Raw genomic sequence first — 23,869 nt, 5'->3', positions numbered from 1 at the left:
GTTTTTCAACGATAGTTTATGCCTCTTCGTCTGCTTCAATCCCAATTTTCCTTTCTTTTCCTCTCCCCTAGGAGGTGGGCTGTGGTGCTAGTCTGGGGGTCATCTCTGAGTCTCTCCTGGTGACAGGGGGCCAGGGCTGTGTGTCCTTCTGGGACCTGAACTTCGGGGACCTCCTCCAGACGGTCTACCTGGGCCAGAGCAGCGACGGCCAAGGGGTCCGCCAGCTCGTGGTGCTGAACAACGCCGCCATCGTCTGCGACTTTGGCTCCGAGCTCAGCCTGGTCTATGTACCCTCGGTGCTGGAGAAGCTGGACTGAGCAGTAGCAGAACTAGGACAGGCGCCACACAGTGGCCTGGAGGAGTAGATGAAATGGTCAGTGCTGACAATGGGGATACCTGCAAACGCAACTCATTTTGGCCCTACACTACGCTGCAGTTGGACAATCTTCTTGGAAAGAGTTGACGTGATTGGCTAATTTAGATCGTTAGCACTTCACCCGATTAGGTGGGAGGGCATTTCTATAGCAATACATAACGTTTTTTATAAAGCTAATGTCTGGTTGGAGAGACAGATGTACAGACAGACAGACTTACAAGTGGTCAACCTGCCACAGGGTGAGGTCTGTCTGACCAGAAAGATGACCCTTGACCTTGTTAGTAGCTCAGGGGGTTTGTATCCAAGGGGTTACCATCCAACAATCAGTCTGTCACTGCACTCTATGATGCTGTCATTGGAGGAGTGTTTGATACCATGCCAGCCAATCAGTGTGGCAGGCTCATGTCATGAGGTCTGAGGGCTGTTGGGCTAAGCTAAGCAGTTACTAGCGTGTGTGTGTTTTGTGTCCTGGGAAAGAAACAGTCCCTTTTATGGTGAAAACACTGCTGACAAAAATCCTTCATTATTGTGTGTGTGTGTGAGATAACTGGATACGATTACTGTAATGAAATGCACCTTGAGAGGGGGTTGTTTTTATGTTTAAATCTATTTATTAGTGATACATTTTAAAGTAACAATTTGAGATGTGCATAATATAATGTGCAGATGTCATAAATGTAGGGTTAGATTTTTTTATTTTTTTTAAAACATTGGTTATGATGAATATTTGTAATATGAATATTTTGGAACTGAAGTGTTTTCTTGTAGTTGGAGATTGAGGGGGAAGAGGTTCCTTGCCTTACCAAGCCTCAGGCTTTGATTTTAGGGCTACTGTTGCTGCAAGAGGACCCATCCGGGCCCCTAAGAGCCCTTTTAGCTGTAGGAGGCTCTATACCTCTACACTTTCTGCTTGAATTTGAGATGTGCATCTGAAGTTGTGGCAGCTCTACATTTGCTGCTCTCTTCCCATGTTGACTGGGCCCAGGAGAAATGTCAGAACATTTGAGATTGTGAATATATTCAATTGCACTGTTTTACGTTAGTAACATTGTCATGCTACCATTGTATATGTCTTGTTCTCTGACTAAAGGTTCCATTGGGGAAATCACGTTACTTTTTAAATGCCTAAAATGGCTTCCTCTTGAAAAACATCTCACAACTGAGTTTCTCTGTCTGTTTTTTCCCAATACAATGAAACGGTCTCTTTACTTTCCCTTATTTCTTATCTCTGTAATTCTCTGCTTGTGAGTTTGAGAACCCTATCAGGCATAACAGGAGAGGATGGGTAGTGTACCAGTAATGTGGTGATAACTCCACCTTGGCCCAGCCAGTCTTTAAGTGAGCAAAGGAGTCAGCGAGGGCCTCAGACTAGGAATATGAGGAGTTTGATGGTACCCTCTAGCTTGGACTCCCTCTACTAACTCAACCTTTCTTCCAGCCCCTTAGCTCTGAGTGACCGTAGCGCTAGCCTGCAGAGAGCGTGTAGTGGGCTTGACATTAGCCTACTTGGTTACTTACACCCATAGCTGAATGTAGATCCGTGACGCTTGATATTGAAAAGCAAATCCCCTCAACTTCTACATACAGAAATATAACACACTAACTTGTGCACTAACTCTTAACCCTCTGAAATGCGCGCACACACACACACACACACACACACCAGGCACTTTGAAACATAATGTATAGAAAGACATTCAGAAACACACACATCAGACTTGTGAATGCAGGGTGGACAGCTTTAGTCCTCAAGTGTTGCGACGTCTCCTGGTTTATCAATAACATGAATTGAAGACAAACGAAAACCCAGACGGACTGGAGTTGTGCTCCCATGTTCTATTGTAACATTTGTAAATAATAGGTAAATGCTTGAGTGTGTAGATTCACTTATAATTTGAAGATCATTTTTTACTTCCTGACCAAATGGTCTCTTTCTGGCAGTGTGGTAGGGGTTGATGATGATGACTTGGGTCTCTAAGGAATGAATGTTGAAGGATGTAAAATATGGTTGTGTTCCAAGTCCTTTTAAGCTGCCTTTCCTTATCTCCTTGCTTGCAAATAATGTTATTTAACAGACATTCAGTCACAAAATGTGGCCTATGCAGGAATTAAACCGCACAACTCTGGTATTGCGAGCACTATGCTACAAACATTAGAACGTTTATGGAACGGGACCTGTCTTACATATGTTTCCCAGTGTTCTGCCACTGTACTATCAGTAGTGATGAAAGGAGATGAGAAGGGAAGCATTTAAGATAATTGGAACACAGCCCATGTCCCCTTGATCTGTTCCTTTTGGTCCTACAAAATAGTTGACGGAGGGAGGGGCAGAGAGAAACCGGTGTAAATATTGTTTTTGTGGAATCATAGGCCTGCTCTGCCCCCCCTCCGCCCTTCGGTTGGCTAGGGTACACAGACTGTAGTGGCGGTAGCAAATGTTCTGGACTATTTTTAACACGGGAGCAAAACTTTGTACTAATTTCCAAATAAAGAGGCTTTGATACCTTGTCATGTGGTCTGTAGTCTGATTTTTGTAGAAAAGTGGATACTCACTTGAGAAATAAACCATACATCAATTCAAACATTCCATAAGCTGTGGGTGTGTATTTTCAATACAGTAGTCAAAACCATGACAATGTAATAACATGAGGGTAGTCTACATTTATTCAAGATATATTTACAGTGTTAATGAAAGACAAGAAAAAAATCTTAAGATGTGCCGATTCATGTATGCATGCGGTTACCACAACGACACCTTAGTCTGCAGGCTCCTCCCCCACCCTTTGGCCTCTGTCTGTGTCACCTTAGTGCAACCATATCAGTCACTACCGCCATCATCTTAGTCCACATGAAGAGCCCAAGCCAACCCCGTGCCTGGAGCGACCAGCTGTACGAGGGGACCATAGAAACTGCTGCTAGGAGGGCGTGCTGGGATTGTAGTGATGCCGAGTGGCCAGCTCTGAAGCATGGAGTGAAGAACAGTCCCAACTGGTACAGGTAGAAACACAGACAAAGAGAAGGAAAGAAAAGACGAGTGCTCCATGATTTGGTCCCAGAAGCACAGCCAGGCCACCAGTGATGGGAGGCGGAATGTATGACCCCTGAAGCAACAGAAATGCCCAGGTTCAAATCAACCCCTAGCCCCTACCACTAAGCACTTCTAGTTGTGATTCTTGGAGTTTCCACAATTCTAGTCATTTTGGTTCATTAACTGAGAATCAGAGAATCAAGAAGAACTAGTACTAAAGGCTACAGGTCAGTTTGACACACGCCTATGAAGTGAGAAAGAAAGAGGGCGTCGTGGCTCCTGTGTTTCAGTTCTTGTTGAGGCTCCAGAGCGGGTCTAGGCTGCTCAGGGGGTCGTCTCCCCCCTCCTCGCTGGGCCCCTGGTGGAGGCCCTGGCCCTCGGCAGGCTGCAGGAAGCTCTGCTTAGTGACACGGTGCTTGCCCTTGCACCCACCACCCTCCATGGAGAAGGCCTCGGGAGTCAGAGAGGCCAGCAGCTCCAGGGAGTTTGGGGCCGGGCCAGAGGGAGGGGCTGGATCAGGGGTCACCTCTGGGACTGCATGGTTATTGGCTGTGGGGGGAGAGGAAGGGGCGGTGGCATCCACACCATTGGGTGATGGGGACTGAACCTTCTCTGGGGAGGAGAGTAGGGGACTGAGGGAGGAGGGTTGGGTCTTGCTGGGAGAGGGGTCCCGGGCGGTGGCGGGGGCTGGCTCTAGCTCTCTATCCAAGGGCAGGTCGGTGGGGGTGTTGAAGGGTTGGTCCTCCAGACCAGAGGAAGCGCCACTGTCGAGGACAGGGTCCATGGCTGGGTCAGTGGCACTGGGAGGCCGGATGCTGAGTTTGGCGATGGTGGCCTGAATGGAGCTGATGGTCATGTCACCTCCCAGAACTATGTCCTGTTGTGACTCCTGGCGAGAGTAAGGCTACAGGGAAAAGACAACCAGACAATATTTAGACAGGAGTGAGTAGTAGTGTCGCATAGACGGGTTGGTTGTCAAGCAACAGCAGCGAAACGTGCGCAACTATGGGGCAAAACAGACAGGGTTGGCTTTGATTGTTGACAACATGTAAACTATATTTTGTCTCCAATGTTGATTGAAAACATAAATGTGCACAATGAACACTCTCATAAATGTGCACAATGTCTCTCAAATACATCATTACAGATGTTGGTTAGCTAGTGAATTTTTTGCCATATTGACATTGACATGAAATCAGTGAAAACAAGATAAAACTAGCTGAAACAACTCCTCCCCACATGGCAGTTTCTTGTCATTGTTGCTAGCTATCTGACCATCCAGAATCACAACAATTCATATACTTCTGCCCCATTGAAGCGTGCACATAGTTTTCGTGACGTTGTCAGCTAACCCATCTATAGGGCCTCTCAATTTTAGCTTACATCGAGTGCAAATAAAATTGTTTTTCCAACTACATTTTCAATAGGAGCATATTTACGACTTCAATCACCACTACTCACTATCCACTCAGGTGCCTGAGACCCTAAAGCCTGGATGCCAAAAGGATCAAAAACTGTCTCAGTGAGAGACTGGGCTCACCTTGGTGGCAGCAGTGCTGGGTGTCTTGCTGCAGGGGGCGGTAGGGAGGTAGCCGTGTCTCTGGAGGACCTGCTCAGCGTGTTTCAGCACCGCCTCGTAACAGAACTTCAGGTGCAGCTGTGGACAGACACCAGAGAGAGGAGACAACTTGAAGAGCCATCACACCAACAAACAACACTGACTCAATGCACTGGGCTTGAGCTTTACTAGAGAACTTGTCTATGTGACGTCAGTCTTACAAGACTGCACATTCAACCCCTTGTAAAGCATGAGGTCGTTAGGTGTGTCTCTAACCTTCTCCTGCAACATGTTCTTCCTCTGCTGCCTCATCTTCTTGACCAGTAGAGGTAGGTCAGGGATGCTGTTCCCTGCCTCCAGCTCCTGTACCGCTGCATACAGCAGACAGAGGGCGCCGGTACGCCCCACGCCAGAGCTGAGGTCATGGAGAGAGACCGGGTTCGTGGCAATACTCACATACACTTGGTTTTGATTAATCATCATGATGTTTGGTGATCTTAATAAAATAGCATGTGTGTGTTACCTGCAGTGCACAACAATAGGTGTGTGTAAGGGCCTCTGGTGCAGGTAGTATCCATGAACCTCCTGGATGAAGCAGATTAGATTGCTCTTGCTCTCAGGAAGACCCCTGGGAGGGGGAGGGGGGGAGAGAGAGAAGAAGTGAAATGGTATTCGATAGCCAGATATTAATTTCCATGCATACAGTGGTTATTCAGTTGTTACTGTGTGGACTCACAGCTCAGGCCAGGAGGTGAACTGTAGGTGTATGACGGTGCGTTTGAGGCTCTGGTCACGATATTGCAGGCCAATCATTCGCTCCACGTGGGTGGGCGTGGTCTTCTGCGTAGTCAGGGTGACTGTGATTGGTCCCTGAGCAAGCTGCTGGCCGCGTTCTGTCGGGAAATATCGCAAAACCTTTCCCTACGGAAACACAGTAAAGAAACGACTAGGAGTTGGGGTTCTCTCAAATGACAATGTGTCAATCAAAATATGGACCGATAACTTCCAATGAAATAATAAATGTGTTTTCACAAACGTTTAGTCTGGAAGTAAATAAACCATCTCATCAAAGTTCTGCATTATCCAATTCCTTACCTACCTTGTATTCCTTCTTCAGTAAAACAAACAGGTGGTACATCTACCACCCACAGTAGTAAGCCTTTATGAGCGACCCCTAGAATGACCCATTCCTTCTCCCCTGAGTGTGTGTTCATACCTTATCTAACTCCTGCTCTGAGACCAGCATGACCACCAGCGAAACCTTCTGCTCCCACACCATGAGCCAGAAGTCAGCGGCCGTGCCCGACAGCGGCGCCTGCGTGGCGATGAGGCGCGGGCAGTAGGGCGACAGCTCCTCCACAAAGCTGCCATTGATGTAGTCGTCCTTGCCCGAGCGCAGCAGCACGCGGTTACAGTCGTAGGGCATCACGTCCTGGTGACGGTTCTTCATGGTGTAGCAGCGGGCGATGGCGATGGACAGCTGCCTGGCGTCCCTCTCCTGCCCCTCCTGGAGCTCCTTCCAGCGGGCATCCAGCGGCGACAGGCCACCTTCGTCCACCGACGGGCGCTCCAGAGACTCCACGGCCAACCGGAAGCGTTCGAGTTCGCCGCAGAGGCGGGCTACGCGTTCGGGGGCTTGGTACGGGTCGCCCTGGATCAGCCGGATGCCCTGAGAGCTCTTCTTGCGGCGCTCCCCGTCCTGAGGGTCAGCCTTGGTGGGTTGGAGGACGTTGGCGGGGGCCTTGGGGCCGCCGGGCTGGCTCTCTGGGCTGGAGGACAGCAGGTCGTCTGTGATGGAGTTCTGGCGTGGGAAGAGGGAGGTGGAGGGGGATGAGGAGGAAGGGAGAGAGGGTGGACCGCCAGGGGTGGGGGCTGGGGAGGGCCTCTGGGGGGCCAGGCCTAGGGAAGAGGGGCCTGGGGAGGGAGAAGGGGAAGGTGAGGGCGAGGGAAGGATGACATTAGGTGGGAGGGCCACTGGAGGAGCTCCAGCAGTTGGTGGAATCATGTGCTGGGGAGGAGGCCGAGGTTGGCCCATAGAGGTGGGCTGTGGTGGGGCTCCGGGAGAGCCGTTCACACCTGAAGGAGTAGCGTACATGGTGGGGGTCATGGGGGCTACAGGTTGGGGAGCCTGGGACTGTTGGGGGGCTGAATGAGGCATTATAGGAGGCTGGTGGTAACTGGGGCCCTGTGGTAACTGGGGCTGGTAGACATGTTGGGGGGTTGACCAGGGTGGGGCATCTGAGGCCCCTGAGGTGGGAGGGGCCCCTGGGCAGGTAAGCCTGAGGGAGGTGGACATGATGGGGCTGGGAAGCAGGGGGCATCTGCTGGTGCAGGCCAGGGGGCATGGGCTGGCTGGTGGGGGGCAGGTAAGCCTGGGAAACTGGGGGCATCAGCTGGCTGTTAGCGGGCATCTGCTGATGAGGGCCAGGGTGCATTTGTGGATGAGGGTGCAATTGCTGGGCGTTGGGATGCATTTGTTGTTGTTGGGAAGGTAGCATCTGCTGATGAGGGTGCGGGGGCATCTGTTGGTTGGCAGGTTGCATGTATGGTTGGGAGACAGGGGGCATGGGCTGGGCAGTGGGGGGCATCTGTGGGTGAGGGCCCCTTGGGATCATGTGTTGGGGCTGTTGGGGTGGGTAGCCCTGCTGAGGGTGTTGAGGCTGATAGCCCTGTGGTAACTGGGGCTGGTAGCCATGCTGGGGTTGTGGCTGGGGCTGACCAGGATATGGTTGTTGATACTGGGGGGGCATGGGTGGCCGGGGCTGGTGCTGGGGGGGCATGTACTGTGGGTAACCCTGCTGGGCCTGGGGTCGGGGCCCGGGCATAGCCCTGGGGGCAGACTGGTAGCCAGGGGGCAGCTGCCCAGGAGGGTGTTGGTACTGCTGCTGTGGATGTTGGTGTGGTACCTGGCTGGGCGCTTGCATGGGCACCCCAGGCTGGGTCATGTACTGTGGGTACACACCCATCTGTGGGGGAACAGCGTAGCCTGCAGAGACAGTATGTGGTACAGGGTGGCGTGGGGCTGAGTTATAACTGGGGATGGGGGTCTGGATACTATCTACTGTAGTAGTGGAGGGACGGAAAGGGGCACGGGCAGGCCCGACTCCCCCAGTTTGGGGGGCTTGCGGCTGGGGAGGGCCATAGCCAGAAACAGGGGTCTGCTGGGGGGGTAGCTGAGTGAAGGGTCCGCGAGGGAAACCCTGAGCGGGGAGCGGGCCAGGGAAATGGTGCGGGCGAAGGTTTGGGGGGAACTGAGGGGTATAGAGCGGTGCCCCAGGTGCCCCTGGCCAGGGTAACGAAGCATTGCCACCCAGATTGGCACCAGGAAGGAAAGCCTCAGGTCCCGGGCGAAGGGCAGAGTGCAGGGAGGGGTGGTCGGGCGGTAGACTACGAAGCTCGTCAGGCAGGTCTCCTCCCAGGCTCAGTATAGCAGCGTTGATCTGGGCTAGCTCAGCATCCTCCAGACTAGAACAGGCAGAGTCCACATCTGAGCCCCCCTTGGACCCCAGGGACGGTTTGGCTGCAGTGGGCCGAGAAGGGGGATTCTTCTGGGTCTCCCTGTCCAGCACGGCCTTCCTCTCCTCCTCCCTGCCCTGACACAGAGTCTTAGCTCTCTCCAGCAGGCGGGAGGACTTGGTCTCCAGGTCCTCGTAGAACTCCTTCCCCTCCTGGGACTTCTTCATCAGGTCCTCGTAAGCCTCATAGGACGCCACCAGGGTCTGCACCGTGCCATTCCACCTGAGAGTTGGAGCGAGAGAAAGGAAGGAGGAGAAGAGGAAGAGAAAGGGAGAGGTGAGATAACTTCTTCAGTAACAATGACATGAGGCTAATGCTTATGTTTCTAGTGTTTCCATCTGCTCCGATTTGTTTGTGTGTTCTGATTCTCTTTATTGGCCCCGTCCCTATGGCCTTGGACTGGAACAGCATCCTTTGACAAATAGTACTGGTGTCCCACTAAAACCCTTCCCAAGACCTTGCTCACTTGTGTTCCGTCTCGGCGAGGCCCTTGCGGACCGAGGCGTATTGCACGTTGGCTTCTGTCAGCGCCTTGAGGATGTTCTCCTGGGCAGACAGGTTCTGGTCGATGTACACCTTCACCTGCTCATACTTCTTCAATTGCTCCTCAAACAACCTCTATAGGGAGGGAGAGAGGGAGATAGAGAGAGAGAGAGGGAGAGAGAGAGACAGTGAGAGAGAGAGAGAGAGGGAGAGGCAAATGTTACATATAGTGTGTTAAGAGGCATGCGTTAGTCTAGAATTTCCTGAAGATCAAACCCACACACAATGTCCTGTACCTTCATGTCAGTGCGCTCGGTAGTGACAAGGGAGGAGGTGATGTCGTCCTGCTGGATGAGGTCACGCAGCTGTTTTTCCAGGGTGCTCCTCTGGTCCCTCATCTCCTGCACCTTACCCAGGATCCTCTTCATGCACTGCAGCCCCGCCACCTCCTCTGTAGGAACACACACACACACATTTAGAAACACACTCCAAATGACACCATAAACACCATAACTCTTTTCCACTTTCCTATACCCACCCTGGTTGAGTTGGGGCCTTGGCAGGGCGTCTCTCAGGGCATCCAGTGGTCCCCCCAGCAGCCTCAGGTTACTGATGTGCAGGTTCATGGCTCTGTGCAGCTCGGTGTTGGTGAAGCTGGCCTTCTCATGGGCCTCCATGTACTTCTCCAGGTCTCTGCGGATCTCAGCCAGGGTCTGGGCATGTGCCTGGGGGTGCAGCTCTGCCGCGGGGCCTCCTCCCACCGCCTCTTGCAGCGCCCGCACCCCGGCCTCGTCCTCCTCCAGCACGTCCCGGATCTCCCTCAGAGACGCCTCCACGTCCGTGAATACACCAGACAAGACTGAGGGAGAGAGACATAGGGATAGTATCGAAAGGCACAATAATAATAATACTTATTTTCCACCATAATTTGCAAATAAATTCATAAAAAATCCTACAATGTGATTTTCTGGATTTTTTTCCCTCATTTTGTCTGTCATAGTTGAAGTGTACCTATGATGAAAATTACAGGCCTCTCTCATCTTTTTAAGTGGGAGAACTTGCACAATTGGTGGCTGACTAAATACTTTTTTGCCCCACTGTATGTGTGTGTGTGACATGTGTATGTGTGTGTCCCAGGCCCAACCACTCACCCTGCATGGACTGAATGAGGCTCTTGACGGTGTCTGGTCTGACACTGAGCGCAGCACACTTTTCCATCAGTACGGGGGGGATGTGACTGTACATGTCCAGGTTATCTACTGAGTCTGGCTCCAGACCCAGAGAGTCCATAAACTGCCTGTAAACCCAGAGCTACATCAGTAACCACACAAAGTCACTATATTAAATCGTAAAAGGCGTACCTAGACGACACAAATACACACACAGCCCCTCTGACTCTCCTACTCACTCTAGAGTCTCATTCCTGCTGTCTATCTTGGCCATGATGTCCCGTAGCAACTTGGCCTTCTCTTCACTGTAGAGAGAGGAGGCCTCGTGGGCAGCCATGGGCACCAGCTTGGCAAACAGGTCTGGTCCTGTGACACTGGGATCAGTTGGGTTCACGGGCAAGGCCTTCACCAGGGGGGCACCTAGAGAGGGCATGATGACAATGAAAATCCAAATATAGTATATGAAATGCAGGAGAGGTTGTGTGTGAGGATAGGTCAGAGGTCAGGGTTCAATGTGACCTTTGACAGAAGCAAGAGTCTCCAACGAGGGCACAGTCTCATGGTAGATGAAGTCATTGTCTTTCTTGGCAGAGTTGAACCTACAAGGGACAGGGGATAAGGAATATCAAAATAAAAGGAGAAGACGGATCAGAAAGAATGTGTCTGACTGTCTACCGATCTCAAAGGGTAAAGATTGTACCAACCTATCCACAATCATAAGTGAATATACAGTAGGGAATATAGCTGCTTACTTTCCCCCTATCACGTCCATGGTGAACTTCAAGGCCTCCTGCACACTGTCCGGCTGACCCTGTTCAAACAAGAGAGAATGAGAGAAGAGGGGATTGAGGGGAAGGAGCATAAAGACAGTTCCTTTGTTATTGTAAGCTTGATAACAGATGCAAAAGAATCCATTTCAGAATGGCAAATGAAAAAGGTTACACACAAGAGTCAATTGGAAGGTGACTGTACCTTGGCCAACTTGATGGCTTCACTGAGTTTGTCTAAGGAGCTCTGCAGGTAAGCCAGCTTTAGAAAAACAGGTGTATAAGGACAGACATTAGTATGTAGAGGAATGGAGGTATGCAGAGGAATATACACAGGGGGAGTAGGGATAAGGTGACATACCCGCTCTCCATATTTCTGTTGCTCCTCAGCCTGCTTCCCCATATGCAGCTGAAAAAAATATGTTATTCAATAAAAAAAGAGTATCCGTAAACCAAATTGAGAACACATTCGCAATACACTCCCTCACAACTCACTGTCCTGTCTCAAACTCACATGGGCGATGGAGGCAAAGTAGTAGATCTTCATTTGCACCAGTTTCTTCCAGTCCTTCTGGATCTTACCCAGCATGGAGGCTGTGTCAGAGTTCTCCAGAGCCCTGCACGCCTCCTTATAGTAGTCCACCACCTAGACCAGGCCAACAACAGAACAGTCGCACACCTGGGTCATACTCATTAGGGCACACCGTAGCGAAACATTTTGCAACAGAAAATAATTAGCATTTTCTTATTGGATAAGTTCAGTTAGTCCCTCCCCGTTTGATGCCTATTGAGAACGACCCTGCTCTACGGCAACTGAGGTCTAGAGGGTGTAATCGTACCCTGCTACTACGTCTTGTGTAGACAGAAGGGAAATTTACCTGAGCACTGATGCGGGCTACAAGGAAACTCTTCCTGTTGTCCAGCATGGACTTCTCCAGGAGACACTCCTGAGCCTGACCCTGAATGGAGACAAATAATAACGATGAAGTGTGTGTGTTCATGCTTGTGAGAACACATGCATGTGGGGCACGTGTGTGTGCGATAGTTACCAGCATGAGGTTGATGTTGAGGTTAAGGATCTGGTGACTCATGTCCACGCTGAAGTTGTGGCTGAAGTGGTCCCTCAGGTAGGAGAAGGCCCCAGCGGAGCACTGGAAGTGTGTACATGACACCTTCATCCCCTAGAGGGAGAGAGAGAGAGAGGGGAGGAAGGGAGACAGAAGGGAGTGCGGATGTAAGTGATAGAAAGAGGAGGACAATACAATGTCCGTGTGAGATGTCATGGAGAGAGAGGTTAACGTGTTGCTTCTGCTCACCTCTTCGGACACCCTGTTATCCATGGCTCCCAACATGGAGTGGAGAGCACCTACAGAGAAGACAACATCATGGCAATCAGGAAATAGCTGTTTGACGGCTGGTTAGGCCCTCAGTGCGGATCGAAGGTCAGTTTTACACTTCATCACTCAATGGTTCAACTCACCCAGGTTGTAGAGGATGCAGGCTTGCTCATAGCTGATGTCATCATGAGTGACTGTTTTTCCAGAAAATATTTCTGTCCTGATAAGAGAAAATGAAATTGTTGACACACTAATTTGCATACAATGAGGGTGTGGTGAGTGTCTACATGTATGGGCCTGTCTGTATTTGTATGTATTATGGATCCAAATTAGTTCCTGCCAAGGCAGCTGGGGTCCAGCAAAATTAAGGCAGTTATATACAATTTTAAAAACATTACAACAGATTTTTACGACACATTAATAAGTGTGTTCCCTCGGGCCACTACTCTACAACCACATATCTACAACACAAAATACATGTGTATGTGTATAGTGAGTATGTTATAGTGTGTGTGTCTCTTCACATTCCCGGCTGTTCCATGAGGTGTATTTTATCCGTTTTCTTTTAAATCAGATTTTACTGTTTGCATGAGTTACTTGATGTGGAATAGAGTTCAATATAGCCATGGCTCTATGTAGTACTGTGCGCCTCCCATAATCTGTTCCGGACTTGGGGACTGTGAAGAGACCTCTGGTGGCATGTCTTGTGAGGTATGCATGGATGTCCGAGCTGTGTGCTAATAGCTTAAACGGACAGCTTGGTGCATATAACATGTCAATGCTTCTCGCAAATACAAGTTGTGAAGAAGTCAATCTGTCCTCTACTTTGAGCCAGGTGAGACTGACATAATGTTAACTCTCCGTGTACATTTAAGAGCCAGCCGTGCTGCCTTGTTCTGGGCCAATTGTAAGTCCCTGCCTTCCCTGCGGGCCCAAAGAGAAAATTAAGTGCACTATAGGCCTACCCCTGGCCAATCAGATGGCTCAGATGACTGTGTCTGCCGTAACGTAGCGTGGCAAAAAAAGGAAGCTGCAGAAAGTTGATACTGTTATATTTCTAAACGTTTAAAACCATGAGAGAGAGAGAGACTGTCAACGAAAACAGCAAAGAGATGCTGTTTTTATGACTGAGTTCATGTTTAAGTTCTTACTCAGCACTGTCAACACTTTTATAAGGCATAAAATGCACGTTGTTCCTATATCCACTCAGCGCTACAACAAGCACTGCAGCAGTAATGAATAAGTAGGAAAGTGTATCTATAGGCTTGCGTTGCTGTTATTATTATTAGTGGCTTGGGTCTTTCTTAATATCAAGGAATATTTCACTTTTTCTGTTCAACATGACTTTGTGCATGAGGCAGAAATAATCTGGTGCGTGTCGAGTTTCGCCAGCTGGAAGATGGTGTCCCTTTTAGGTCAGTGTTAGTGGAGGAAAGGGAGAGCGAAGGGATGTTGAGGGGCAGATCCTCAGTCTGCTGCTCTCTCCCTCCACTGAGACTGACCATCAGATGCAGGCACCATAATACAACAACGGATCTATTACCGGCGTGATCATATAGCCTACCGCAAATGTTACAATGTCATTTGAAAAGAAATGCCCAAACAACAATGCATTGGCAAGGCAATTAAAGCAAAGCCAATATGCAGTGATAATGTATTGGACCTATGACTTACTGCACAAACCTCATTGCTACAGTACTATTATTAATTGATTGTTGCATAGGCTTACGTTTTTTAAAGTCATGTTAAAAAAGATCTGAGCGGTAGATCTCGGCTTGCATTTTGATTCAGTGATCTTGACTCAGACAAGGTTGATGATCAGTGTTCTAGAGTTTTCCCTGTTAACACTATCAACCTTACCGAAACAAAACAAATTATGCAAGAGATTTTGTTGTAGGCAGAACGCATCAGAGTAGGATTCTTCAGCCTGGTGCGGTATAAACAATCAGAGCTGCAGTAGGCCTATATGCAAATAGCTCATTGCCATATATGGATATGTGCCATTTACATTGAACTGGACTGTGTTTGCAGCATGAGCGGTCGTGAGTAGATGCGCTTAATTTGAAGTCAAAGTAAGAGCTGCTGTAGCCACATGTGCACATTTTGTTCATATCCTTTGCTATTTAGTGAGTTATTAGCCCAGTTATAGTCAGCAATAGGGGAGTGATTGCTTCCTACAAGAGCACAAAACATATACCTCTCTAGACGTCTTTGAAAAGCGAGTCAAGCAAAGAGCGTTTTTTTTATGTCTTAAAGGGGCAGTGTTGTATTTTGAGACAGGCTTGAATAAGCTAAGTAGCCAATAGGCAAAGGGTAGAATAATTTGTCTGATTCTCTGTAATAATGGTATGGGAATAATAATGCATTTTATTTTGTAAAGTGGTTTCTTGCATCAAACAACACAACAACATTTTCAGTCACCTCCTTGTCTGAAGGACAAGTGGATAAACAGGTTAATGTCAAGCCCTGCATGTTTTTTTCAAAAGTCTCATGGAATGTAGGCCTACATTGAACACTGCACATTGGTTGCTACGTTAGGCTGAATGATAGAACAGCCGTTTCCACGTTAAAATGTTATGGGATACATTTTCTCAATTGTTTTGATGTTAGGCCACTCTGGTAGGCTTACGTTATGATCAAATAGCCACAGTAGTCTACATGGCCACCTCTAAAACTGTAACTTAAAGCGGGTACAGCCTCCGGGTTCACAGTAAACGCATGCTGGAAGTTGCAAAAATTTTTCACAACGTTCAAAGGTCACGTTAAGCAGACCTGAAATTTGCTCAGTGCCTGAAAAAAATTGAGGGAACATTACATTACACATATGCCTTTCCAGCAGCATATTATTATAGATAATGTCAAAAGTTGCACTGAAGACCAACAAAACAGGTCCCACAATCTTTTTATTTATTCATTATTATTTTGTTAGCCAGTCATCAGTCATTTGTGTAAGTGGCGTACATGTTGAATGCCCATCCCTATAAGCGTTTTGAAAATCTGCTGTTCATTTGTTTACCGTGAAATAGCATTGTATCTGGTCAAACACTATTTTGTCCAAAAGTTTACTAAGGGTTGGTAACAGGCTGATTGGTCGGCTGTTTGAGCAGGGTGCTTTGCTATTCTTGGGGAGCAGAATTACTTTTGCTTCCCTCCAGGTCTGAGTACACACACTTTTCTGGAGGCTTAGATTGAAAAGATGGCAAATATGAGTGGCAATATCGTCTACTATCATCCTCAGTAATTTTCCATCCAAGTTGTCAGAACCAGGTGGTTTGTCATTGTTGATAGACAACAATATTTGTTTCACCACTGCCACACTCACTTTACAGAATTACAATGCTTGTCGTTCAGAATTTGGTCAGTTATGCATGGATGTGTAGGTTCAGAATTTGGTCAGTTATGCATGGATGTGTAGGTTCAGAATTTGGTCAGTTATGCATGGATGTGTAGGTTCAGAATTTGGTCAGTTATGCATGGATGTGTAGGTTCAGAATTTGGTCAGTTATGCATGGATGTGTAGGTTCAGAATTTGGTCAGTTATGCATGGATGTGTAGGTTCAGAATTTGGTCAGTTATGCATGGATGTGTAGGTTCAGAATTTGGTCAGTTATGAATGGATGTGTAGGTTCAGAATTTAGTCAGTTATGAATGGATGTGTAGGTTCAGAATTTGGTCAGTTGTGAATGGATGTGTAGGTTCAGAATTTGTTGTTTGCATGTCAAAGTTTGCTAATCTTGCCAATGAAAAAATTATTAAAGAAGTTGGCAATATCAGCCGGTTTTGTGACGAATGAGCCATCTGATTCAATGAATGATGGAACTGAGTTTGCACAAAACTGTATTTAAGGTGATCCAAATCTTTTTACTATCGTTCATCTTTGTTTCACAGTAACTGTTTCTCCAGAAAATATTTCTGTCCTGGTAAGAGAGAATGAAATTGGCGACACACTGTATTGCATACCTGAGGGTGTGGTCTGTGTCTACACGTATGGTAGGGAGAGCTTATGAAAGTGTGTGTGTGTGTTTGCTCACACTTTATTTGGATAGTTCAGATTGTCCATCTGTAGATGCTCTGTGGATGCTCTAGAGATATCTGAAGATAAGCAACTGCTTGCTAAGGTTCCAATTAGGGAGGGTTTAGAATAAGGGTTAGGGTAGAGTTAAGGTTGGGGCTAGGGTTAAGTTTATGGTTAGGATGGGTTTACTGATGGGTCTGTCGAGCATCTACAGATGGACTATCCAAATAACGTGTTAGCTTGTGTTCTTCCGGTCGTTCCGTAGCCGTCTGTGGGAGAGTTTATGAAAGCAACTGTGTGTATGATAATGATCTCATGGGTAAGTGTGTAAATATAGGGCTCCTATGTGTACTTCATACCATGAGATGGGTACTGCTGCTTCCTGCCCAGGCCCCAGAGGCACACGGCTCTGGAGGTAGTGCAGCTGCCCAAAGTACTTCCTCAAAATGCTGCAGCCCTCAAAGTCCCGCGTCACATTCACCGCACCCTGCCACAAACACTTACTTATTAAAGGATAGAAAGACAGAATAGTATATGGCCGACATAACAAATAAATCACATCATATGACATCTGCATAGCACGCTCAGTCCCATTTCATACCTGTCTCAGTGTCTCTAGCTTCTTCAGTTGTTCATTATAGCTGTCTGGATTCTCCCCATAGTTCTTCAGGATGAACTGAAAGGACAGAGAGAAATCAGATAAGAGGGGCCATTGGGAGCTCAGCAAATAACCTTTACTTAACCAATAAGGTATATTCATTCAATCAGAAATAGATTTACAGTACCAGTCAAAAGTTTGGGCACAACTACTTATTCAAGTTTTTCTTTATTTTTTTACTATTTACTATTTACTATTTTCTACATTGTAGAATAATAGTGAAGACATCAACACTATGAAATAACACATATGGAATCATGTAGTAACCAAAAAAAAGTGTTAAACAAATCAAAATATATTTTATATTTGAGATTCTTCAAATAGACACCCTTTGACTTGATGACAGCTTTGCACACTCTTGGAATTTTCTCAACCAGCTTCATGAGGTAGTCACCTGGAATGCATTTCAATTAACAGGTGTGCCTTGTTAAAAGTTCATTTGTGGAATTTCTGTCCTTCTTAATAGGTTTGAACCAATCAGTTTTGTTGTGACAAGGTAGGGGTGGTTTACAGAAGATAGCCCTATTTGACCGGTGGAAATCTGCCCTTTGGTCTGATGAGTCCAAACTTGAGATTTTTGGTTCCAACCGCTGTGTCTTTGTGAGACGCAGAGTAGATGAACGGATGATCTCCGCATTTGTGGCTCCCACCGTGGTGTGATGTGGCTTTGCTGGTGACACGGTCTGTGATTTATTTAGAATTCAAGGCACACTTAACCAGCATGGCTACCACAGCATTTTGGAACTATATGCCATCCTAAGTAACTTCAATATGCTGCCCTGCATCCCCACCATCTCATTGTTCCAGCAGGATCCAGCACAAATTTAGCACTGACATTCATAATTAATCCATAATCCAATCCAATTAATCCATGTAATAAAAAACTACTAGATCTGCACCTATTGTGTGGACAAAGGAAATTGATCTGAATCTCGCAGACAGTGTTTTATTTATTTTGTTGGTCTTTGTTAGCCGAAAGCTGGGATTTGTTCCAATCCACGTTAGGTCCATGTTAAATCTACGTTATAGCCACAGAAGGCTGGTGGGAGGAGATATAGGAGGATGGGCTCATTGTAATGGCTGAAATGGAATAGTAGAACGGAGTCTAATATGTGGTTTCCATATATTTTATGTGTTTGATACCGTTCCATTTAATCCATTACAATGAGCCTGGCCTCCTACAGCTCCTCCCACCAGCCTCCTCTGGTTATAGCGCGGTTGACATACAAAGGTTATTCCCGATTGAGCCACATGCACAGCTTTCACTGTGAATGATATATGGAGAATGTGTGGGAAAATGCCAATAAAAGCTGCATCGTCAGCTTCCCAGCGCGCTGCTCTATGAATAGAATCCCGGCCTAAATCTAGTCTCTTGTTTTATTTGGTCGTCAAGAGACCCCACTTTATTCTCCTTTAGATGTTGAGAAGAAGAGCAGCAGTGCCGTCTGGATCCGAGCCTGAATCTTCTGACAGCGGAGAGATGAGAGACCCCACAAACTGACCAGGATGTGGAGGTTCCCACAGCCGACAGGTAATCATGGAGATATCTGGAGTAGAGGTCGACCGATTATGATTTTTCAACGCCGATACCAATACCGATTATTGGAGGACCAAAAAAGCCGATACTGATTATTCAGATGATTTAAAAAAAAATGTATTTGTAATAATGACAATTACAACAATACTGAATTAACACTTATTTTAACTTAATATAATACATCAATAACATCAATTTAGCCTCAAGTAAATAATGAAACATGTTCAATTTTGTTTAAATAATGCAAAAACAAAGTGTTGGAGAAGAAAGTAAAAGTGCAATATGTGCTATGTAAGAAAGCTAACGTTTCAGTTCCTTGTTCAGAACATGAGATCATATGAAAGCTGGTGGTTCCTTTTAACATGAGTCTTCAATATTCCCAGGTAAGAAGTTTTAGGTTGTAGTTATTATAGGAATTATAGGACTATTTCCCTCTATACCATTTGTATTTCATTCACCTTTGACTATTGGATGTTCTTATAGGCACTTTAGTATTGCCAGTGTAAAAGTATAGCTTCCGTCCCTCTCCTCGCTCCTCCCTGGGCTCGAACCAGCAACACAACGACAACAGCCACCCTCGAAGCAGCGTTACCCATTCAGAGCAAGGGAAACAACCACTGCAAGGCTCAGAGCGAGTGACGTTTGAAACGCTATTAGCGCGCGCTAACTAGCTAGCCATTTCACTTCGGTTACACCAGCCTCATCTTGGGAGTTGATAGGCTTGAAGTCATAAACAGCGCAATGCTTGACGCACAACGAAGAGCTGCTGGCAAAACGCACGAACGTGCTGTTTGAATGAATGTTTACGTGCCTGCTTCTGCCTACCACCGCTCAGTCGGATACTTAGATACTTGTATGCTTGTATGCTCAGTCAGATTATATGCAACACAGGACACGCTAGATAATATCTAGTAATATCATCAACCACTAGTTAACTAGTGATTATGATTGATTGTTTTTTATAAGATAAGTTTAATGCTAGCTAGCAACTTACCTTGACTTACTGCATTCGCATAACAGGCAGTCTCCTTGTGGAGTGCAATGAGAGAGAGGCAGGTCGTTATTGCGTTGGACAAGTTAACTGTAAGGTTGCAAGATTGGATCCCCCGAGCTGACAAGGTGAAAATCTAAATGAGGCAGTTAACCCACCGTTCCTAGGCCGTCATTGAAAATAAGAATGTTTTCTTAACTGACTTGCCTAGTTAAATAAAGATTAAATAAAGATGTAAAAAAAAAAATAATAATAATTGGCAAATCGGCGCCCAAAAATACAGATTTCCGATTGTTATGAAAACTTGAAATCGGCCCTAATTAATCGGCCTGTCCCGACTAATCGGTCGACCCCCTAATCTGGAGATGGTTGTTTGGGGACGGTGGACCAGATGGATTAAGACGATTGAAAACCCATATGTCTAGATTTTCCCTGTCTGATTGTTCATTGCATCACTGATAAAATTCCTGTCAATGTTTTGATTATGACATGGATGATGAGGATCTTTGTAACAATCATGATGACGGTTGTTGTTATCAATGTTGTGTTATCGTCATGATTGTTGATTGGGACACATGCTCATACAGATCCGGTGGCTGACCTGCACCAAACCAGGAGTCAGTTAGGGAAAGTCTGTTTGATCATCCTGTGTCTGAGTGTCACACTAGGGCCATTGGTGACATTCAGGACCAACTCTATTCAAGCATGCTCCATTCCTCCCCCTTTCCACTCTAGCTGCCCTGTTCACACTGCCAAATACACTATAACACCAGTCAAGGTTTCAACGCATCTAATGGTGTCTGCATACAAGGACCACAGGGAAGGGGAGCCATGTGCATCATTGCCATGGTCAACAAAGACCGAACCACGTCTCTGTACTGTGTGTTTTGCTGCTCTGGACAGGCCCCCCAGGTCGCTCCAGACGATGTCGTGTCATGTGTTTTTTACTGAGGAGTGGCTTCCGTAAAGGCCTGATTGGTTGAGTGCTGCAGAGATGGTTGTCTTCTGGAAGGTTCTCCCAACTCCACAGAAGATATCTGGGGCTCTGTCAGAGTGACCATCAGGTTCTTGGTCACCTCCCTGACCAAGGCCTTTCTCCCCCGATTGCTCAGTTTGGCCAGCTCTAGGAAGAGTCTTGGTGGTTCCAAACTTCTTCAACTTAAGAATGGTGGAGGCCACTGTGGTCTTGGGGACCTTCAATGCTGTAAACAGGTTTTGGTACCCTTCCCCAGATCTGTGCCTCAACAAAATCCTGTCTCGGAGCACTACGGAGAATTCCTTCGACTTCATGGCTTGGTTTTTGCTCTGACATGCACTGTCAATTGTGGGACCTTATATAGACAGGTGTGTGCCTTTCCAAATCATGTCCACTCAATTGAATTTACCACAGGTGGACTCCAATCAAGTTGTAGAAACATCTCAAGGATGATCAATGGAAACAGGATGCACCTAAGCTCAATTTCAAGTCTCATAGCAAAGGGTCTGAATACTTATGTAAAATAAGGTATTTCTGTATTTTGCAAAAATGTTTTAAAAAAACTGTTTTCGCTTGTCGTTATGGGCTATTGTGTGTAGATTGAGAATGTTTAAAAAATGGATTCAATTTAGAATAAGGTAATGTAACAAAATGTGGAAAAAGTCAAGGGGTCTGAATACTTTCCGAATGCACGGTATGTTAGCAAATGTTGTATACAACAATACATTTAAAAATTACACACAATGTAGGCTACAAACTTATTACAACTGTAGCAGGCCAATCATTCTCCTGTAGGTACACTGGGTGTGCAGGTTTCTGTTTCAGCCCAGCACTAACACACCTGATTTAACTTACCAAACCTAATCTGTTGCTAATAATGTGTATTATTTCTGGGCTGGAATAGAAGCATGCTCACCCAGTAGATCAGAGAGTGGAGCAAGGTTGGCCACCTCTGGTATGGACTTTTTTGTACACCTGCAATGATGCTTTAGTAATAATAGCCTAATTACTAAGATGTGTAACATTTACAAACAAGTTAGATTATTTGTACTTTTGAAATTATATTTTGATTAATTCAATGTTGATTCATTGAAGTGAAGTGTTTAAACTTGTTTTTATTATTCAAGATGACCTACAGAAGTGCCAATGTTCATTCATCACAGATCACAATTCGGCAATAAAGGTGTGAACGGGATCCGTCTCTAATTTGTCTGTGTTGCTTTCTTAAATGAACATGACCTTTTTCAAATCAAATCAAATTTTATTTGTCACATACACATGGTTAGCAGATGTTAATGCGAGTGTAGCGAAATGCTTGTGCTTCTAGTTCCGACAATGCAGTAATAACCAACAAGTAATCTAACTAACAATTCCAAAACTACTTATACACGGTGTAAGGGGATAAAGAATATGTACATAAGGATATATGAATGAGTGATGGTACAGAGCAGCATAGGCAAGATACTGTAGATGGTATCGAGTACAGTATATACATATGAGATGAGTATGTAAACAAAGTGGCATAGTTAAAGTGGCTAGTGATACATGTATTACATAAGGATGCAGTCGATGATATAGAGTACAGTATATACGTATGCATATGAGATGAATAATGTAGGGTAAGTAACATTATAAAAGGTAGCATTGTTTAAAGTGGCTAGAGATATATTTACATCATTTCCCATCAATTCCCATTATTAAAGTGGCTGGAGTTGAGTCAGTGTCAGTGTGTTGGCAGCAGCCACTCAATGTTAGTGGTGGCTGTTTAACAGTCTGATGGCCTTGAGATAGAAGCTGTTTTTCAGTCTCTCGGTCCCAGCTTTGATGCACCTGTACTGACCTCGCCTTCTGGATGATAGCGGGGTGAACAGGCAGTGGCTCGGGTGGTTGATGTCCTTGATGATCTTTATGGCCTTCCTGTAACATCGGGTGGTGTAGGTGTCCTGGAGGGCAGGTAGTTTGCCCCCGGTGATGCGTTGTGCAGACCTCACTACCCTCTGGAGAGCCTTACGGTTGAGGGCGGAGCAGTTGCCGTACCAGGCGGTCATACAGCCCGCCAGGATGCTCTCGATTGTGCATCTGTAGAAGTTTGTGAGTGCTTTTGGTGACAACCCGAATTTCTTCAGCCTCCTGAGGTTGAAGAGGCGCTGCTGCGCCTTCTTCACGATGCTGTCTGTGTGAGTGGACCAATTCAGTTTGTCTGTGATGTGTATGCCGAGGAACTTAAAACTTGCTACCCTCTCCACTACTGTTCCATCGATGTGGATAGGGGGGTGTTCCCTCTGCTGTTTCCTGAAGTCCACAATCATCTCCTTAGTTTTGTTGACGTTGAGTGTGAGGTTATTTTCCTGACACCACACTCCGAGGGCCCTCACCTCCTCCCTGTAGGCCGTCTCGTCGTTATTGGTAATCAAGCCTACCACTGTTGTGTCGTCCGCAAACTTGATGATTGAGTTGGAGGCGTGCGTGGCCACGCAGTCGTGGGTGAACAGGGAGTACAGGAGAGGGCTCAGAACGCACCCTTGTGGGGCCCCAGTGTTGAGGATCAGCGGGGAGGAGATGTTGTTGCCTACCCTCACCACCTGGGAGCGGCCCGTCAGGAAGTCCAGTACCCAGTTGCACAGGGCGGGGTCGAGACCCAGGGTCTCGAGCTTGATGACGAGCTTGGAGGGTACTATGGTGTTGAATGCCGAGCTGTAGTCGATGAACAGCATTCTCACATAGGTATTCCTCTTGTCCAGATGGGTTAGGGCAGTGTGCAGTGTGGTTGAGATTGCATCGTCTGTGGACCTATTTGGGCGGTAAGCAAATTGGAGTGGATCTAGGGTGTCAGGTAGGGTGGAGGTGATATGGTCCTTGACTAGACTCTCAAAGCACTTCATGATGACGGAAGTGAGTGCTACGGGGCGGTAGTCGTTTAGCTCAGTTACCTTAGCTTTCTTGGGAACAGGAACAATGGTGGCCCTCTTGAAGCATGTGGGAACAGCAGACTGGTATAGGGATTGATTGAATATGTCCGTAAACACACCGGCCAGCTGGTCTGCGCATGCTCTGAGGGCGCGGCTGGGGATGCCGTCTGGGCCTGCAGCCTTGCGAGGGTTAACACGTTTAAATGTCTTACTCACCTCGGCTGCAGTGAAGGAGAGACCGCATGTTTTCATTACAGGCCGTGTCAGTGGCACTGTATTGTCCTCAAAGTGGGCAAAAAAGTTATTTAGTCTGCCTGGGAGCAAGACATCCTGGTCCGTGACTGGGCTGGATTTCTTCCTGTAGTCCGTGATTGACTGTAGACCCTGCCACATACCTCTTGCGTCTGAGCCGTTGAATTGAGATTCTACTTTGTCTCTATACTGACGCTTAGCTTGTTTGATAGCCTTGCGGACGGAATAGCTGCACTGTTTGTATTCGGTCATGTTACCAGACACCTTGCCCTGATTAAAAGCAGTGGTTCGCGCTTT

The 23,869-nt window shown here is 46.8% G+C and overlaps 2 protein-coding genes across 5 annotated transcripts in view; one reads left to right on the top strand and one right to left on the bottom strand.

The window, feature by feature from the left end:
* The window catches only part of LOC112222934 (sterol regulatory element-binding protein cleavage-activating protein), a 37,633-nt gene extending 34,749 nt beyond the window's left edge, over window positions 1–2,884 (top strand). For all 4 annotated transcript variants that reach the window (XM_024385815.2, XM_024385813.2, XM_024385814.2 and 1 more), the window contains exon 21: window positions 72–2,884. In XM_024385815.2, coding sequence (XP_024241583.1) covers window positions 72–317 — 246 coding nt within the window. In that variant the 3' untranslated portion in view covers window positions 318–2,884. The remainder of the gene's footprint in view (window positions 1–71) is intronic.
* A 133-nt stretch (window positions 2,885–3,017) lies between these two features.
* ptpn23a (protein tyrosine phosphatase, non-receptor type 23, a) overlaps window positions 3,018–23,869 on the bottom strand; it is a 32,594-nt gene continuing 11,742 nt past the window's right edge. The window contains 23 exon segments of the mRNA XM_042304622.1: window positions 3,018–4,308; window positions 4,945–5,061; window positions 5,239–5,377; window positions 5,486–5,590; window positions 5,699–5,883; window positions 6,179–7,234; window positions 7,236–8,700; window positions 8,945–9,096; window positions 9,258–9,412; window positions 9,500–9,820; window positions 10,113–10,258; window positions 10,370–10,550; window positions 10,650–10,729; window positions 10,883–10,941; window positions 11,103–11,159; window positions 11,259–11,306; window positions 11,412–11,543; window positions 11,776–11,856; window positions 11,947–12,078; window positions 12,214–12,263; window positions 12,378–12,454; window positions 16,609–16,736; window positions 16,851–16,925. Of these exon segments, the coding sequence (XP_042160556.1) occupies window positions 3,691–4,308; window positions 4,945–5,061; window positions 5,239–5,377; window positions 5,486–5,590; window positions 5,699–5,883; window positions 6,179–7,234; window positions 7,236–8,700; window positions 8,945–9,096; window positions 9,258–9,412; window positions 9,500–9,820; window positions 10,113–10,258; window positions 10,370–10,550; window positions 10,650–10,729; window positions 10,883–10,941; window positions 11,103–11,159; window positions 11,259–11,306; window positions 11,412–11,543; window positions 11,776–11,856; window positions 11,947–12,078; window positions 12,214–12,263; window positions 12,378–12,454; window positions 16,609–16,736; window positions 16,851–16,925 (5,559 nt within the window). The 3' untranslated portion in view covers window positions 3,018–3,690.

Source organism: Oncorhynchus tshawytscha, linkage group LG23, assembly GCF_018296145.1.
Source record: "Oncorhynchus tshawytscha isolate Ot180627B linkage group LG23, Otsh_v2.0, whole genome shotgun sequence".
Lineage (NCBI taxonomy): Eukaryota > Metazoa > Chordata > Actinopteri > Salmoniformes > Salmonidae > Oncorhynchus > Oncorhynchus tshawytscha.
The sequence above is the reverse complement of the archived record's forward strand: the minus strand, read 5'-3'. Positions and strand labels throughout refer to the sequence as shown.